Source organism: Mus caroli, unplaced genomic scaffold (genome assembly GCF_978045245.1).
Source record: "Mus caroli unplaced genomic scaffold, Mus_caroli_1 scaffold_16, whole genome shotgun sequence".
NCBI classification, from domain to species: domain Eukaryota; kingdom Metazoa; phylum Chordata; class Mammalia; order Rodentia; family Muridae; genus Mus; species Mus caroli.
In genome coordinates this window covers 37,365,331-37,385,194 of record NW_028227271.1, presented here as the reverse complement: position 1 = coordinate 37,385,194, position 19,864 = coordinate 37,365,331, and the positions used below count along the sequence as shown (strand labels likewise).

The 19,864-nt window shown below is 45.0% G+C and overlaps 1 protein-coding gene across 1 annotated transcript in view; it reads left to right on the top strand.

The window, feature by feature from the left end:
- Tg (thyroglobulin) overlaps nt 1–19,864 on the top strand; it is a 180,168-nt gene that overhangs the window by 38,938 nt on the left and 121,366 nt on the right. The window contains 5 exon segments of the mRNA XM_021183215.2: nt 4,401–4,517; nt 6,403–6,518; nt 8,922–9,030; nt 14,384–14,575; nt 18,836–19,003. Coding sequence (XP_021038874.2) covers nt 4,401–4,517; nt 6,403–6,518; nt 8,922–9,030; nt 14,384–14,575; nt 18,836–19,003 — 702 coding nt within the window.

The window sequence follows — 19,864 nt, the reverse complement described above, 5'->3', positions numbered from 1 at the left end:
AGTCTTGGATACTCACTCACTCTGAGCAATTTCCTCATTTTCAATATGAGGAACTAAGTGGGGTACCAAGTACAGTAGCTCACCATGTCCAGTGCATCTGACAGATACTTCAGTGAGCTGGGGCTCAGAGGCTGTTGCCACCAGCTCCTCCTCTCTTCCTGAAGAGGTTTGGAGGACAGGGAGCTGAATGGGCAAGGTCTCTTTGTGTTGGCCTCTCCTTTGGTCCTTAGGATTCAACTCTGTCTTTACCTATGTTCTCCCATTACTTGAGGCCCTGCTCCTTGCTTTCCTCTCCCAGTGGACCAGCTGGGGTTGGGGTAGTCCTGCTGGTCAGACTTACAAACTGTGCAAGAAGAGGGTTGGCATATGTGAGCTCACTATGTGCCAGGATTTTACATATTCACTACATTGTACTTGTGGTATACTAAGGGTAGAGATTATTTTCTCCAATATTTTAGCTGAAGACAGAGAAACATGGAATGTTAAAGTGCTTCTCTCTAACCTAAAGCTGAGATACAAGCTAACTAGATTTAATCTAAGATGTGCCTCACTCTCTAAACCCCGTGCTCCTAGTTGTTCTGATCTGTGCTTCTATTTAGATTCATGCATTTCCTCAGTACACATGTGTGCATGTGTGTGGGGGTGAAAGTGCATATACATACTCTCACTTATTTACTCTCTCTCTCTCTCTCTCTCTCTCTCTCTCTCTCTCTCTCTCTCCCTCCCTCCCTCTCTCTCTCATGCCTTTTCTGTTCTCTGGTGAAGATAGATAAGCAGAGACAATCTGAGTGAGAAGTGATTGCTTCCTAAGACTCAAAGCCATTATTCCTCTTCTCCAGCAAAATAATAACAAATTTCAAACATTTTTTGGGGGGGGGAAATGTGTACACCCTGTAAAATCCAACAGAACTCTTCTTTCTCTAATATTTTTCATTTAATGTGTGTACATGCATACATACCACTGCATCTGTGTATAGGTCAGAGAATCAAATCAGTTCGCATCCTTCCATCCAGTAAGCTCAGGAATTGAATGAGGTAATTGGGTAACACAGATAAACCATCTCACAGTCCAGAAACATTTTTTTCTCAGTTCCTTTTCTTGTGGGCAGTGCTAACACCACAGGAGTTAAATGGAACTTGCAGATTCCTTAAGAGACTAGGAAGTGGCTTCTTCCCAGGACCCTGCAGTGTCCACAGAGGTGGTGCCACACGCACTGCAGCCCTGCTGCTCATTGGCTACTCGGGGGTTATTGCCGAGCTGCTTTGAGACCTCTTTGTCCCTGCCATTGTTCAATGTGAAAATAACCACACAATTTGTGAGGCATTTGCAGCTTGTTCTACCCCAGGTTCAGAAGGAAAATGATGCTTTCATCAGCAGTATAAGAAGTGTTCAGGTGTCACAGCTCAGGTGATAGCTAGAGAGGATGTACCCAAGGCACTGACTTCTGTACAGTTTTCAGGGCATCTTCAGCTTTTTTGGCAAAGCTGTGAGATTATTTTCTGGGGGTGCAAGGTATTTCTGTGTTAACAAACAGTTATCCTTGGGCAGTATGTCCCTTCTTAGCTCAGAGAGCTTCCTTCTGGGAGGGAAAGTGCAGTCTCTCGTTGTATTTTTTTTTCTATCAGAAAACACACAGGCTTTAGAGTCCAGCCTCCCCATTTTCTCAGTGTCTCCTTGGGTGCTTTTATTCTCTATTCACCTCGCTTCCTCTGCTCAGGTCTGCATGCTACCTTCACACACACCAGGTCGGCCATGCCTTTCTCTCTCATCCTCCTGTTCAGTCCCGTGATTTCTCTCTGATGCTTCTACTATGGTTATTTTAGAATGAATTCTCCTCACACTGTCTCATAAGTCTTTGTGGCTATACATCCCTCAGGAAAAAGGGGAGCACAAAATGGCACCAAAACTCTGGGTTCCAGCCTCATAAATGTGTGTGTCCTTTTGACATCACTCTGACTTGATGCATTCCAGAGCAATATGTATGTGATGACAAAACAGATAAAGTCCTCTTAGCTGGACTTCTACAAAACTGTGCCCTACAGGTCTGCCAGGAAGGAGGGTCCCTATGGCTTGAGTTCCTGTGGCCAATTTCATAAGCCCTGTTACTTAGGAGTCCTCATAGAAGACAAACTTTTTATGCATAGGTCAGTTCTTCCATGACATTTATTGAATTCTTATAACCAAGACACTGGGGTTCTACGAGACTATAAGTGTGCTTGAGGTCATAGACCTAGTGAGAAAATGTAACATCAGGATGTGAGATGAGGTCTGGCTCCAGAGCTAGTATGCTTTGTCCCGTGGCCTAGTGTCTCTATGTCTTTAGTGCCTACAGATGCCAAACTTGAGGATTTAATTTTTCTGTGAAGACTTGGCCAGTCTTCTGCCTACATTGCCTTGGTTTATTCAGAGAACTCACCTGACCCTGATCAGGGGCCAGTTAGTCAAGTTTATCTTCTCTGAGCTTTAGATCCAGTCCTAATTCTGTCCTTGCTGACCCATGCTGTGCTTCTGTGAACCATACCACATATCTAAATAGATTTTACAATCTTGACACTGTCCTAATTCCCCAGGGCTAGACATCCAGCTATTCATCTACCCACCTCTGAATCTCTGTCACTGTGCCAGATTGCAAGGGTTTAGATATGATGGGTGCATTTCCCTTACCCTGGAGGGCAGTAGGCACATGCAGAGCCATGATTTGCTGTGCAGGAGCCATTGTCAGATACATGCTGTTTTAACATTAACCTCAGGCTTCCTCTACAACATTCTAAAACTCTGAATTGATACATAGAAAGTATACCAGCAGAACATCTGAATCCCCAAATTAATTTTTACTTGCCCCTCTGCTCTGCTGGCAGTGAACTTGCTCATAGCGACCCCAGCACTGTTAAGATCCCCATCATCAGGAATTCTTCGAATAAAGTCTCTAAACAGAGATAAATGTACCACACTTTTAGTAGACTTTACTAGAAATGGAAGGACGTGTAACGCTTAGTTTAATCTAGAACATGAACATGTAGTCCATATCAGCCCAACCTCGGTCACACTGGAAGGATTCTGCTGTGGTATTTGCTAGACTGGCACTTTTGGAGTATAAACTAAGTAAGAAGGAGTGGAAAATGTAAAGAGAGGCAGGATTATAAGGAGCAAGGCTGAGTGTGGGCTGAGCCCAGGGACCTGGCAACCTCAGCAACCCGAAGGGTCACTTTATAAACTCAGAAGATGTTTTATCTCTTCAGTTTTAAGAGTTTTCATGCAACTGTATATTACTCACTAGCAGACACCCCTTGTCTCCTGCTTTCCCTTTTCTCTTCCTTGACGCTTCCAGTTAATTCCTTTTGTTTGTCTTGAGGACAGTTCCACAGACTGCTTTCTCCAGCAAAGCGTGAGGACATTTAAGGCGGGTTGTTTCTATAGTATCACTTCAACAGTTTTATGTTTTACACATGAAAGCTGAGAGAAGACTACTCAGTGTATCCTCTATTTTTTCTGCTTCTGAATTTAAAACATGGATGTATTGACCTGTGCAGAGAGCTATGTAGATACAAGACACATTTATAATGGCTTGGGTCTATAAGATAACGAACACCTACATTCAGGTTTGTAATGATGACTGATTGTGCTTAAGGGCTATAAATAACTTTTGTGTTTTGGTAGAGACATGCAGTATATGCACACAGGTGCTTTTGTGGTTTGGAAGACAGTCTCTTTCCCTGACTGTCACCCTCATTTTTCTACCCTTTGTGAGGAATGTGTTCCAAGCTATAAAGCTGAGGAAATTCATGATTTTTTCCCTCCTCACTCAACTAGTTCCATGAGCAGGTGGCTCTGTGAATCTCACCAAATGGACCTCAAGTGTGTTGACGGTAGCTAGAGAAACAGATGATAACCTATCACTTAAATACAGCCTAAAAAATTCAGGAGCCATGTGACACATCTCGAAATTTGCAAATACTCACATGCACATGTTTGATTTGTCTTATGAAAATAGCTTGTCTCACTTCAGAAAGAATTCAGATTGTTTTAGGGGAATATATTTTTGATGTAATCATTATGCAGCATAATTAGCATTTAAAGATAGGGAAAGAGATGCTTAGATAGAAAAAAATTGCTAACTATGAGAAGATCTGAGAAGAAAGGTCCAATCTAATGTTAGATCTCCCCTTTACTTCCTGAGAACAGGATAGGAGATGCAGAGAGTTACACTGCTGAGTCTGGAGGTGAGGCAGGAGACTGGAGCTCCCACCAATGGCAATCGCTCCTTGAGAGATACTTATGTGACCAAGTGTGAGGATGGGTCCAGTGATAATAACAGAACTCTCTATCCTGACCTGATAATCACATGCAAATGTCCTAAACACACTTCAGGCTTTGATCTCACAGGTCTGCTTAATTCCAGTGATACGGAAATTTGACAAAGCTCCAGAATCGAAGGTTATCTTTGATGCTAATTCTCCTGTGATAGTCAAGTCCAGTGTCCCCAGTGCCGACTCCCCACTGGTGCAGTGCTTGGCAGGTAAGTGAGTTGAGGATATGCATACATGGAGAGACAGGACAAGCTCCACTCTTCAATATGATGAAAATTTTAATTAGTCAAGAGCATGATAAGCAACTTGATTTATGAAATATTTGTGCAATTCCTAACTTCTTTGCAGTTTATCTCATATCTACTAACTGCCAAGTGTTGGACTGAATGTTAGGAAATTGAAATCAAGCCACTTGTATATGTATTATCATGCATCTGGGTAATCTGTGTAACGAGAGGTGGGAGTAGCAAATTATGCTCATTGAGCCCTCCTCTCTACGGGGATCATCTAGGAATTCCATAACCACCCCATTGTGATCTCGAGGGACACACGAGAAGAAGGTGGTGGGAGTGTGAAATGTTTGACATGGAGTTAACAAGTGACAGGTCTTAAATTCAAACCCAGGCTAGCAGATGTCAAAGCCTGCAAGAATGATCATGTGCCTCTTTTAATGGCACACTGAATAAGGATCTGCTTTGGATAATGTCTCTGTCTAGGCTAAGCTTATGCTCTTGTTTATATTGCAAACATAACACAAGGCAGGAAGTAGGGACTTAACTAAATTATCTGTATAACAAATGGTATGTGTGGTATTTGGGTAGACGGTGCCAAGGGGAAAGTTGGGCAGACATGAGGAAACAGCCCCAGGACAGCTGACTCTTGTGTACCTATGAGGATGACTTCTTTGTGCCCAGGGTATTACACTTACACCATCACCCTCCCTAACACAGCCTGCTTTGGGAAGCAAGCAGCAGATAGAGATGGAAAGGAGGTGTAGAATTGCGGAGTGAGGCTAGCAGAAAGGACAAGGCCTTTTGCTGGGACCAGGAGATACTTTATTCAAGTAGGTGAAATTCAGTGCCTAAGGCAAGGGGACAACAACAGACAGAAGTTAGAGTGAGAATACCATGTCAGAAGTGTCTAGCAAGATAGAGTCTTATAGAGAAATAAGAGCAGTCTATCTCACTCATAGGCAGGCAGGATGTATAAATCAGTGGAGTTTGGATATCTTCAACCAGGAAACTTATTTCCCATGACTTTAGACACTGGAGTCCTGAAAACAAGGGGTTCATAGCACTGGTCTGTCCTCAGTGTCTCAATGGCCATCTGATTGCTTTGTCTTCACACAGAATCCCCCGTGTATTGTCCTGGTTTCCTCTCTCTATTAGGACATAGACTATAGCCTCATTTCACATTATTTAATTTCCTCTTTACAGACGCTAACTCTAAATAAATTATATTCATATTCTCATGTAGTGGTGGTTATGAGTGAACATAGGAATGGGAGGCATAAATATTCCCATAATAAGTATCAAGAGGCTGCTGTAGAAGGTCTCATTGCCATTTAGGAGGAGGGAACATGAAATGGCTGTGCCAGGGAGAAGTATGGGTACCACTGATTAGAGAAAAGAAAGCCACGTGCCACAGAGAACAGAAGAGAAGGGTGGAGAAGAAAAGGAAGAAGTGGGTTAAAGGGGCACTGAGACAGTGTGTTCTTGGAACATAGCAGCAGAGCTGGGACTAGGTCAGCACAAATTAACCTGATAGTTCTGAGAGTGATCCAGAATGGTTGTTGCTTTGACTGCCCTCGTCCCTGAGCCTGAAGTAGGGTCTTGCTTGCAGTGAAAATCAAGTTAATTTGGTAGAAGAGCAGGAGTCTCTTAGGACTAGGGACATGTTGGACTAATAGCAATCTTTTGTTTTTAGTTCTAATGAGACTAGTGTGTGTGTGTGTGTGTGTGTGTGTGTGTGTGTGTGTGTGTGTGTGTGAATGGCGGGAATATGTACATGATGAGGGTAAGGACAGGCTGTGGGTTTGCCCTACCCTCGGCATCACCTGAGAGCTCAGAGGTGGCTCTACTCTGATACTTGCAGATTGTGCAAATGACGAGGCCTGCAGCTTCCTTACAGTGTCCACAACAGAGTCAGAGGTTTCATGTGACTTTTATTCTTGGACAAGGGACAACTTTGCCTGCGTGACTTCTGATCAGGTAAGCCAAAACATCTTCCTGTTCCTGTGGAATCATTCTGGTGGCCTCTGTGCCTGCAGATTTTGAATTTGGGAATGGCAGTTGTGGTGGGCCAGAGCCACAAAGGGTCAGTGTAGCATCTGATAATCAGGATGGTGCCTTAGTGTGGAGTAGCCTCGTTGTCCTCTGTCATTACTTACCTCATAAGGCAGCTTGGTTCCTCATACTAAGGGGGTATTTTCCAGAGCCCAGAGAACCATCTGACTCCTAAGTTCTGAGCACCTGCATTGCTTTCATTGTAAAAGTCAAGTGTAGTAGGGGTTTGCAACCCCATAGGAAGAACAACAATATCAACAAACCAGAACCCCCAGAGCTCCCAGGGACTAATCCACCAACCAAAGAGTACACATGGGGGGCCCATGGCTGCAGCCACATAGCATATGTAGCAGGGGATGGTCTTATCTGGCACCAATGGGAGGAGAGGTCCTTGGTCCTGCGCAGGCTTGATGCCCCAGTGTAGGGGAATGCCAGGGTGGAGGAGGGAGTGGGTGGGTTGGTGGGAAAGCACCCTCATAGAATCAGGGAAAGGGGGGATGGGACAGAGGGGTTGTGGGGAAACCAGGAAGGGGGATAACATTTGAAATGTAAATAAATAAAATACCCCCCCCCTAAAAGAAAAGGAAATCTTTGTAGAACATTAAAAAGCCAAAACCAAAAACAAACAAAAAAAACCCACCACCATTCCATTAGAATAGAAGGCCATCCAGCCAAAATCAGTTTCTGGTTCCCAGGGGTCCCTAATGGCTGATCTTGAAAGTTTCTTTCTTCTGTGTCCATTTAAATTCGTCTGTGTCCTCTTAGAAAAATGTCTATGTATTGAAGCCTCTTTTAGGTTTGTGTGTGTTAACATAATACATCTTTTCTTCCTCAGGAGTTTTGCGTATCTGTACCATGTTAGTGTGGTAGCCAGTCCACACTAAGATGCATGCTAGTTTTCAGACATCACCTACACTGGGTACTGCACATGCCTGTTCTCTGAACACATGTGTCACAGTGTTCATGCCTTGCAAGATGTAATGGAGAGGACGTCCCCAGAGTTTTAGCAGCTTATTAGATGTAAATGAAATGCTGGCAGGACACAGATGCAAACAAATATCAGTGCCTACCACTCACTTCCTGCTCTTTAGCTCCCAGGTCCTTCAGATAACCCACATAGCAACACATCACGGGGAGATTGTGGGGATTGAAGAACCCCTTCAGAAAAAAATTACAGGACAATTTCTGCTATGAATATTACTATAATAGATATCACCTGTGTCAATGCTAGTCCCCTCCCCAATCTCTAACTAGGTCAGCAGGAAGTTTCACAGGAAGTCTTGCATGGAACTTTGTTAAGGTTCCTTCCAAGGCCCTGGGCTCTCAGTGCAGTAATGCAGGGGTGGGGCTTGGATGTTGGTTACTTATAATTGGTCCACCTTGTTCCAGTCTAGGACCCCATTCCCAACAGTTCTCATAGCCTCCCTGGCTCTTTGGCTCCAACTCCTTTGAGGTTCTGGAGCTGCAGTGCAGGAATTCAGTCTCCTAAGTTTAGTAATTCTCCCTGCATCTTATGGTTCCAGCCCAATCGGGATGCAACCAGAAGGGATATGAGAGGAACTTTCACTGCTCTGGGTTTGTATTTCAATCCTTTTCAGGCATTCACACCTCCTTCTTTTAATGGTTTTTGTGGCCCTTCATTCCATCCTCCATCTCTTGAGTAAAGAAAGCATGAAGAGTCAGTGCCTTCAAGTAGCCTGTATTTTAGTCTTTGCCCCCTGTAAAGCCCTCATGGGAAATGTCATGGCTGGCAACCCTGAGGAAGGGCAAATACTGTATGATAAGCAGGGATGAGTATGCTAGCTTTGTCCTACCTACTCACCCATGGAACTGCTGAGAGCAAATCAGAAGAGTGCCAAGGTGACCAAGAACGGCAAGGTGCTCTGCAGGTCGAGCTGAGCTTTCTAAGCTTCAAATCCGCCTGTGGGCAGAACACCTGCAAGGCCTCCCTGAGCTGACTCCCCCCTCCTCCCCTCTCTGGCCATTTCCTATTTCACTGGACAGAATTCTGGTCTTCAATTAGAGCCCCATCCACATTCAGTCTTATTGGGAAGCTCTCCTCAGTTCTTCTCCATAGAATTAATCACTGTCACCCCTGTAACAGACTCCAGTTGCACAACTATGTGCAGCTGCCATCACTGTTGATGGGGGTCTACTGCTCACATGCGTGCCCTTCTAATAGGCTAGGAAAGCTAGAATCAGATGTCCTCACTAATTTTCCTTGTATCTATCTACTCGATAACTGTGGTCAGAGTTTGGTAAGTATGTGTTGAATTGCCTTGAACTATTGGAAATATTGGATGATAATGGGGCCCTTTCCATTTCCAGGAACAAGATGCTCTGGGCAGCCTGAAGGCAACCAGCTTCGGAAGCCTTAGGTGCCAGGTGAAAGTGAGGAATAGTGGCAAGGATTCTCTGGCTGTGTATGTAAAGAAAGGTAGGTTGGCGATGCTGGAGCATCCCTTGATTTTGTTTAGAGTGGTTTCAGAATGATGTGTCTGTGAGGAAGAGACTGACCCCTCCCCTCACTGCATGCATGAGACCCTCTTCTCCCTGATCCCACCTGAAGCAGGCTCAACCCGCCTGTCCTCTGCAGACAGACAGTGGCCTCCCAGCAGCTACAAAAGGATTTCTGTAACATTCATCTGAGCCATCAGTTCTGGTTTTTATCCTGGTCTGCTGAGGCTGTGAGTCTCATACAGCAGGAACCAAGGAGTCAATGGTAACACAGACACAGTGCAGACAGGCACCCAGCCAGCTTGGCCTATGTGCATGTGACAGAATGCAGACATGCACCCAGCCAGCTTGGCTTATATGCATGCAACAGAGTGCAGACATGCACTCAGCCAGCTTGGCCTAGGTGCATGCGTACCAAGGCCTTCACCCTGCTTACATCTGGCATTCCAGCAGGTCCTGGCTTAGCTTCCTGCAGCCATGCCTCCCAGACCTTCTAGCTCCTTCATCTTCTCTGTTTTTGCTGAACGTCACTGCCAACCCCCCCTCCCATCTTGACTAAAGGGCTTTCTATTCCATCTCTATGCACATGGGACCCTCTCTGGTGGCACTATGCATATTTGTCACCTGGGAGATGGTACATTTTGAGGCTGTTGATGAGTTAGATAAGATATCAAGGTCTTTTTTTTTAATGTTTGCTAATTGACCTGGTATTTCTTTTGTTGTTTTGTTTTTCCTTTTATTGAAAGTAGATTTTCTTCTCATGTGATGTAACATATTTTATTATCCCTTAGACTCCTTTTTTTTTCTCTTTTTCCTTTTTTCCATTAATTTATTTATACTCACTTTACATTCCATTTGCAGCCCTCCTTCCTCCCAGTCCCCTCCTCACACAACCCCTCCCCTGTCACCCCTTCCCTTCATCTCTGAGAAGAGGGAGGTCCCTCCCAGGAAACCAACCCACCCAGACACCTCAGGTTACTGCAGGATTAGGTACATCTTCTCCCACTGAGGCCAGACAAGACAGCTCAGTTGGGAGTACAAGATCCATGGGCAGGCAACAGAGTCAGGGTAAGTCCCTGCTCCAGTTGTTGGAGGGCCCACATGAAGACAAGCTGCACATCTGCTGCATATGCACAAAGGGCCTAGGTCTAGCCCTTGTATGCTGCCTGTTTGTTTTCTAATGAGAGACAGAAAGGGAGTGGATCTGGATGGGAGAGGAGGGGGGATATAAAGTTCTTAATAACTCTCCAAGGTTTGAGACAACATGAGTTGTCTCATCTCAGTATTTAATGTCTGCTTTCTTTTGCCTTAAAAATACAGGCTCTTTGTAATACTCCACGTGTCTTTTTAAAAATTTTTTCTGTCTACCTATCATCAATCCACTTACCTATCATCTATCTATTTATCTATCTATTTATCTACCTACCTACCTATCATCCATCCACTTATCTATCACCTATTTATTTATCTATCTATTTATCTACTTTCTATCATCTATCTATGTGTATTCATGAGTTGGCACACATATACCAGAGCATGCATGTGGAAGTCAATGAACAACTTGAAGTAATTCCACTCCTTCTACAATGCAAGTTCTAGAGATCAAATTCAGGTTGTCAGCCTTGGCAGCAAGAGACTTTACATATTGAGCCATCTTGCCAGTCCTTTCATAGTGGTTCCGTTGGTTCCTGAAAAACTGGGCTGGGACCTCAGCATTCTCAAAATAATACAGGAATAATAGGGAGAGAATCTGGCTTCCTGGCAGTATGTGCACGTGAACAGCAAATGTCTTTATGTCATGTGGCCTATATCCCTGTGCCCTGCCTTGCCTGCCTCCTGCTTGCACATCACCTGCAGGGGCAGTGAGGTGACAACAATGTGAAGCTGTGTTCTGTGTCCTGTGGCTCCTTCCACTGTCCTGAGCTGTGGCTTTTTAGTGGTTCTGAGAGGCAGGATTTCTGACTTCTGTGTCTTATTTCTGCCTTGAAGACAGCCATGTGGCCAGAACTACCACAATGCTAGCTCTTTGAGTTCTGGAATCTTCCCAGATACTGTGGACTTTAATGTTCATACCAGTGAAGTAGTGGTCCTGTGTGAATCTTGGAGTCAGGAATGTGGTATTAGGTAGCTCCTGTTACCCCTCAAACCCCTTTTGGTAAGTACTGGGAAAGTGAGACTTTCTACAGCTATCTTCTTATGAAGTTTTCTGTTGGTCAAGGAACAGAAGACAGCTAATGAAGGCAAGACTTGGGATGTTAGGGTTGGAGTAAAGAGGAGTGAAATGGTGTTTTCTGAGGCCTGCATCTCTAGGCACATGCAGCCAAATTCTGAGATTCTGCAGCCTCGGCCTTGAGCTAGAAACAGTGTTAATGGGCAAGCCACAGACTCAGCTGACCCTGCCACATCCTTCAACCTCTGCAGGGACAAGTACAGAGCTTGTTCCCTCACATCCCCGTCCCAATGGGCCAGAGTGTATGTAGGGTACCAGTGTTAAGTTTCTCTGATCTATAGCCAAGGCTGCTATGACTTCCGCCTCAATGCCCAATTGTTTCTACCATCCACTTTTAAGCATAGCAAAGCTTAGGGATTGTTTTCTTAAAATAAAAGCCAAAACAAATAAAGTGACACCAGACAAAAATGTCCCTTAAAAACTATAATTTAGCCTTTTATCACACTTAAGAATACAATTGTATCAAAATGTTTGTTGTCTTGTGTCTCCTCCTGTCTCCTGGAAGTTTATATTTGGATTACAAGGGAAAGTGAGAACCTCCTTGCTGCCAAACTAAACCAAGGGCAGAAATTGGCTTGCGGCTTTATTTTGCTTTCTGGATGTTTAAAGCCAAGATGTGTTCCCACTGTAGTGGAAGGAAAAGGTGGCTGTACTCAGCCTTCTGTGTTCTTTTTCTATTGATGGTCAGACTTTTTCTCACCTCTGCTTTAACTTCAGTCCTTTCTCTCACATGGTAATAATACATTACAAATGGAAAGAACATAGTTTCTAAACATCCCTCACCCACTAAGGGCAGTCATGTCCAGTTTCACCCCTCACCCTAAGCGACTTTTGTGATAGGACCATGAAATTGGGAGGGGCAACATAGACCTCCAGCTTGCTATGATGTCTGGTACCACCTGCTCTCTTTGCCCAGCTGAGGTCTATGGTCCTAGAACCTGTGAGAGGAGCATGTGCTCCTTAGCATCATAAGAAAACAATGTTGGGAAGCTCCTCTGTGAGGATGGGTGATCTCAGCTCCCAGCTGAAAGATGAGATATGGAAAGGGGAAGCATTCTGTTACCCACTACATCCATGTGAAACTTCCTCTAAATATGATCACTGTGACCTTTGCCAGTGTTGAGAACATGACAGCCATGTAGGGCACACAGCCTTAGAATGTCCTTAACTCCTCACTAGGCATCACAGGACTATAAGGACTCTAGTGGCCTAGAGGCTAATGTTGTGAACAGAACAAATCACTGAGTGGCAAAAGAATGAGTTGGATGTTGAAAATGTTTTGCAGGGTGTGAAGTGCTCAGATTTAAAATGAAGAGGGGAGATGGAACAAAAGTAAAACCGAGCTGTTTTAGCAATTATAGGAGGAACCCTAGAAGAGATGGTATTACAAGTGATACTTGAAGGATGGGAAGGATCCTCCCACATGGCAATTTCAGGGTCCTCTGTGGCACTTGTGCTATGTGAAGGACACCCCAGTCAGCTTTGACTCTGGCCTTGGCATCAGGCAGCACTGTCCCATAGAACTACAGTCTGAGAACCTATGCAATGAAAATAAATGACAGTCAACAGTCACACAGTATTACTATGTACTCAAATGGCTGTGGCAGTCAAGCTCTACTCAATGCAATCATTGTTCAGATAGTGACATTTGGCTGATGACTGCTGATGCACATATTTAGGAGCTGCTGTGTAGATATTCTCTCACAGAGCTTAAATACAGAGGGAGGGGGAATGGGACCGTCTCTAAAGGCCCAAGCAGGAAGTGATTGAGATTTAGGGAAAGAGTGACAAATTTTATGACAACTTAGGACAGTTCCTCAAAGGGGAACTGGGCACTACTGCAGGGTTGGTGGCAGCTTTCCAAGCCCATCCGGGCAGGTGGGGCTGAAGGCATCCCTGCTTGAAATGAAGAGATGCTGTCATTTTGTAGTGTTTTGAAGCACCAGTTGGGCATAAGCTAGTGCTGGGATCATTGTATAGCTGTTTTGCATGTAGTTTGTCTCTTTTCAACATTCATGAAGAGAATAGTTCTCAGGCATGAAAGTAGTTAAGGAGGCATAGGGCCAGAGGATCCAGGCACTTGTGTAGGAGGGAACCTTCAGGGTATGCCCTTGGGGTTTTCAGAATCTGAGGTTGTACCATGAGGCTTTGCAGTGTCTATAGGAATGAGAGTCCATGCAGGCCTGAATCACCACTGAACTAATGTAAGTCAGGGCAGGGAAGCCATGGGCTCTGAGTCTCCCCTACTACCTACCTACTGGAGACCAGGTCATATCACAGACCAAGGCTCTTTCCTCAGAATAACACAAACAAAAGAATAAGGCTACATGTGAGCATATTGTTTGTAGATTGATGCTCTAAGTGGAACCAGAATTAAGAACAGGTGAACCCCAAAGCAAGCCACTTTTAACCAGAGGGATAGCAAAGAAAATATTACCCTGCCAAACCTGCTGGTTTGAGTTCCTAAGAAATGGCTGCTGTAGACAGTGTAGAATATGGCATGGAAAGCAGGTGTCAGCAGGAGCTGAGTGATGAAGACAGGTCACATAGTGAAGGTTTATATGGCAATGATTTGAAAGGTGGATCCTCAACCAGGCTGAAAGTGAGAGATTGGACCACTCAGCTGTGTAGCTCCCTTGTCTACTCTAAGTTCTTTTCTGTTATCTGGTGTAACAAGATGGGGGAAATAGCATCCATTGTGACTTCTGAATGATGGCATCCTAGTTTCCTTGTCTGCTGCATGTTCAGACTTATCTATGCTACATACATGAAGCAATAAAGATGAAGTGCAATGCTGTGTGGTGCATGCCCATGAAGATGGGGCATTGTTGTCCCATAGGAATAATCAAAAGAACAGCACATGCAATTTTCTAGGTGTTCAGCTTAGATACCCAAAGGTATTATGGGTTTCAGATCTCTGGTAGTCACATCGTCTCCAGGCACAGTCAAGTTTAGAGGTTTCATGCCCAGAGGTAATCTTGTCTTGGCCCCCCTTACTACCCCAGCACTCATGGAGCAAAATCAGAAGACATGATTAAGATCAGGGAGCTCCTATCCCAGAGCGTTTTGAGGTCTTTTCAGCCTTTCTTCTTTCTTTCCTTAGGCTATGAATCTACTGCAGCTGGTCAGAAGAGCTTCGAACCAACGGGTTTTCAAAATGTGCTCTCTGGGTTATATAGCCCTGTGGTGTTCTCAGCCTCAGGAGCCAATCTGACAGATACACACATCTACTGTCTGCTTGCCTGTGACAATGACTCCTGCTGTGATGGCTTCATCATCACACAGGTTAAAGGAGGTATGGCCAACAGGACGGCTGGGCCTAACTAGGGATATGAGGCATTTGGAGACTCAGAAAGCACAGAGCCTGCCACTGAAATTTGCTAGCATAATATTACTATGCTCAAATTGAAGATAAACTTTACACAAAAAGGCAGGGGCAAATCCTGGTCTCTTTCCCATGTTAAGATTGTACCATATTTTATGTCATAAAACTAGCTTATTAGAGCTGTCTTCAATATTACAAACCAAAACCGGAGCTCTGAGAATTGAAATCATTTATCAGTGTTATGCAGCCTCTGATGGGACATGGTGGTATTTGACCCAAGGTGTTTTTTTTCCCAATATCTTACTGTTAGCTGAGAATCCTGGCAAGGTCACATTCAGTCAAATCACCTTAGTTGACTCCTCTGCTCCTGATAACTATAAAGATAACTGGCCTATTCTATCTCTGCCCCTCAGTCGTTCTCAGTGGCTGCTCAGCAGCATATAGCTCTGCATTTTATAGAAGCAGACCCAGGCACTTAGTAGGTTAGGTTAGGAGGGGATGTTGGGATTCAGTGGCTTTCTGGGAAGGCAGAGGCTGATCCAGGCTCTGTTGGGGTAAAGAAGCACTTAGATGAGATGAGAAACCCAGGGCAATGCAAGAGTGGGCGTTGCTTGGCTAGAGGCTGGGAGACTCCCATCTGTTGTGAGGATTACTAGCAGACTCTGGGTCTAAGCAAGCTTGTCAGCATGGTGAGTGGATTCCTGAAAAATAGTTCACACTTTTTTTTCCTGCCTACTGTCCTTCCCCACCCCCTGATGAAATTATTGAGAGAGAGAGAGAAGGATAATTGGTAATTACTATGTCCTAAAAGAACATTAAATACAACTTTGGAAACCTATAGTAAGTGTTTTGTCCTATTCAGAGAGAGAAATGAAGTTTTCTTGGGTCTCAGACAGAGTGTAGACTTTAATGTGGTGCCATGAAGAGAGACGGTAGTCCTGGGCAGAGGAGGAAGACTACAGGAAGTCAGTGCAAGATAAAGAGAAGGAACACTGAGTTAGCTGGATTCCCCAGGGTAAGGAGAACTAGCAGAGGGTGGCCTTAGCTTAGGAAGGAGCAGGAGGGAGAGGTTTCATCAGGTTTTTTTCAGCAGCATTAACCAGCATTTTCATCTTGAGAACACCTGGAAGCCATGAAAGTTTTGAGCATGACCTGAGCCTTCTTTTGTTTAAGAAAAAAAAGGGGGGGGGCTTAGACAGGATCTAATGTATCCTAGGCATACCCTCTAATTCAATAAGCTTGAACTTCATATCCTTCTTCCTCCACCTCCTTAGTTGTTGGATTACAGGTGTGGACCTCCAAACCTGGCTTTCTGTGGTGCTGGAATGGTATGGGCCAGGATCACAGTCACATTTGCATTTGAAGTCAGCACTCTGGCTGGAGTGTAGAAAGGAGCAGATGAGGCTGACTTGGGTATGGAGTGGTCAAGACGGTGAGAAGTTATGCAGGAGACCAGGTGACCTGGGCTAGTGTGGTGACAGTGGCATGAGGAAAAAGAGACAAATTCAAAAGGACTCTGGATGTGTGTAGTTAAGAAAGAAGGAGACATGTGGCTGGCTCACATGGTGGGAGTCTGCTCTATGGTAAGTCATGCATAGCAGAGACACCAGGTTATCTATTGCATGACACCAGAGGGAGAGTTGGGGATTCTTATCTGGGTACACTAAGTTTGAAACACTTTTGAGACATTTATAAAACATTTGGATGAAATGTTTGGATGAAACTTTGGATGAAAAGCTCCAGGGTCTGGAGGGACAGAGTGGATGAAAGACAGAAAGCACTGGATGGGAAGTAGCATCCGGAGTCATCAGAGAGGACAAGTGGAGAGAAGACAGCAACTAGCGGGGCAGCCTCAGTGCTTGGTCGCATCAGAAGTGGTAGGATAGGGCCAAGGAAGCAGCTCAGTTGGTAGAATGCTTGCTGTCTATGCCTATGGCTCTTGGATCCATCTCCAGCACCACAGAAAGCCAGGTTTGGAGGTGCACACCTATATAACTACAACTAAGGAGGTCAGGAAAAGAGAATAAAAAGTTCAAAGTCATCACATCAGAGGGCTGCCTAGCATACATTAGACCCTGTCTTAATTTGTTTTAAAATAAAAGAATGTTTGAGTGCAAGTGAGGATTCCGGGGGGAGGGGTGGTCATCGGTGGTGGGTTAGAGGGTGAGGAATAAGTGGGTCATAGCCCAGTGACTACCTGAAAGAAAGGTAGAACCACTAAGCAAGGAGAAAGAAACCCAGGGCAGCTTAAAGTAACCAAGTGAGGGAGGGTAGTATGTGCAGGGGGCTTGAGAGTCCCTCATGCTGCTGACAGATCAAGGGAACTAATGTTGGAAGATGCCCAGCTGAGCTCACTGCATCAGTAGTGGTAAAAAGGAAATGGGTTGGGTTTTGTTGTTGTTTTTATTGAAACACTATCTTTCTTATCCTGCTAGAATTTACTATGTACCCAAGGATGACTTTAAACTTGTAACCTTCCTCTTTCTGCCTCTTCAGTGCTATTATTATAGACATGTCCCATCATGCCAGGTTTATGTGGTATTAGGGGTTGAACCTGGGCGTTATGTATGCAAAGCAAGCACTGTACCAATGAAGCTACATCCTCAACCCCAGAATGAGACTGTTTAGTTAAACGATAGTTAGAACAACTTGATTCTTAATCATCCTTTTGGTTTCAGCCGTATGATTATACAGTGTGGGTTCCTGTTAGTATTTAGATGGGCAAATCATTAACTGTCCCTGGCTTGTGCATCAACACATGTCTTTCTCCATACCCAAGTTTAGAAAGTCTGTCTTCAGAGACAGGATGCCTCCTTGAACTAAACATATATTCTGCGGGCGCGACTGTTTCTCTAGATGCTGTGTTCCTCAGCAGACCATGTGATGCTTCCATGGAAACACTGACTTCATTTTCCCTGGGATCATATATGAAGGATCATTTTGTTCCATGGGGGCAGTGAGCCTTCCAAGCCCTTCTTTCCACAACACTGTGGTTGGCAGCCTGCTTGCTATTCCTTCCAAGTCTAACTCGTCATCAGTGAATTGCCCAGCACTTACCCACCCCTACCCTCACATGCAGTGCCAGAATTTGGGCCCTTGTGACATGGCTAGAAACATCTGGCTCTCCTTCCCGACTCATCTGGTACAGTGGGTAGTTTTAATTCAGGGGGCTTTGGCTGGACTTGCTGAGATCTGGGGACAAAATCCTGTTACACCCTTTACCACAGCATTTAAAACCTTTAGTTTCTTTAAAATTCCTCCTTTCCCTTACACCTCCTAGCCACCCCTCACAAAACCTGCAGCTGCCTCTAGCCTCCTCTGACTACCTTCCTCTAAATCCCAATGGATGGCTTATATTTTCAATGAGGAGTAGTTAGTGATAACTCCTGAGGGTCCAAGCCTGCATTATACTGGAGGCTACTGGAAAGAGGAACTCTAGGGAACTCCCATGCCCTAAGGTTTACATAAGTGTCACTGAAGCTAAAGGATGTGATTAGCAAGTGACTGGTCCCTATCATAGAAACATGTGGAGGAAAATGTGTGACTTCTTACCTGGGAGTCAGGGTCAAGGGCACCAAGTTCCAAATTAAATATGTTACAATTCCCCCCTCTCTCCCTACTTCCCTCCTTCTCTCCCTCCCCTCCTCCCTGGTTCTTCCTTCCCCCCTTACTCTCTTGATCACTTTTTCTCTCACATAAACCATGGTGCTCAGACTTCTTTTGAGCTCCCACATTTTTATTGTACCCAGACTGCTCTGCGGTTCTATAGCCAGCTCAATCTGCTCCTCAATGCAGCGGCTGCTGCCTCCACCCTTTCACTATTTCTCAGACACTAGAAAACCCACTTCTCCTTTTGTAGTGTCTCAGTCTCACAGTCTGTGATATGAGGATATCTAATGAGGCCTGGACTCTTGAACCAGGCTGTACTGCAGAGTCTTCTGTGTGCTCATTGTGGACATTAACTCCCCAATAGCATCTCAACCCTCATGTGACAACATGACAAAGTCCACAGCTGGTGCCAGCAACTGAACATGTCCACAATCCTCCCTGTGTAGTACATTAGTGCCACATAAGAGGACCGCTAAGGCTATCTTTGGAAAGTGGGTTGAAAGCAGGCTTCGGTGCTCCAGTGTTCCTGTCCCATCCTCAGGCAGCCCAGGCTCTCAGATCAAAGGATGGCTGTGCAGGGCCCTCATGGTTTCCCTCACACTGGCCTATTCCCTTTGGCAGGGCCCACCATCTGTGGACTGCTCAGTTCTCCTGACATTCTGCTTTGCCACATCAATGACTGGAGGGATACCTCTGCTACTCAGGCCAATGCTACATGTGCTGGGGTGACATATGACCAGGGGAGTCGCCAGATGGCCTTGAGTCTGGGAGGCCAAGAGTTCCTGCAGGGTAAGTAAGCCTCTACATTTCACAGTGCTTCTAAGTTCCTCTTCCCACCAGTGAGGGCTCTGTTAACTTCTTAGACACAGGTCTACATCCTGAGAGCTTGTACCCCTATTCAGCTTCAAAATTACCAGGTACAGATACATCCTCCTCACACTGACCTCACCCTCCAGGCTATGCAGGCTCCATTTATAGTATAGAAGGAAACGGCACCCATGAAGCTGCACAGGAAGCTAATGGCATGCATATATATATATATATATATATATATAATATGTCTATCATCAAAACATTAAGTTGATTTATTTGATTTAGCTTTCAAAGCTTCAGCTAGCTGGGTCCAAGGTCCCTTAGGACTCTAACATGTCCAGTTCTTGGTCCATTATTCTTGGGCTAACTGGGGCTGGTCCTGCTCCGGCTGGTTTCCTCCTCACTGGGAATGAGTGTACTCTTTTCCAGCAGGTGGCAGAGGCAGGACAGAATAAGGAAGAAGTGCAAGGCTTCTGAAAGTCTATAGACAACTCATCTCTGCCTCATTTTTGGTGCATAGATAAACCGCATGGGGAAACCAGAAGCCAAAAGACGGGAAATACTGTTCCATTAGTAGGAGGCATTACAAAGTGTCATGTAAAATGCCTGCAGAGAAGTAAGGGGGGGGGAGACTACTGCAAAAGACCCTGGCTGTCCCCCCTGGGGGGTTAATGCACCCCCTCTTCTAGCCACAGGGGACAGGGATAGGCCTGTTAGAGATGATGGTGATGTGCAGCAGGCAGAGAGAGCTGCAGAACCTGAGAGTGCCCCATCTCCTATTTTGCTGAAGCTCTTCAGACTTTTCAGAAAGATATAATGTTAGAGATAGCAGGCCTG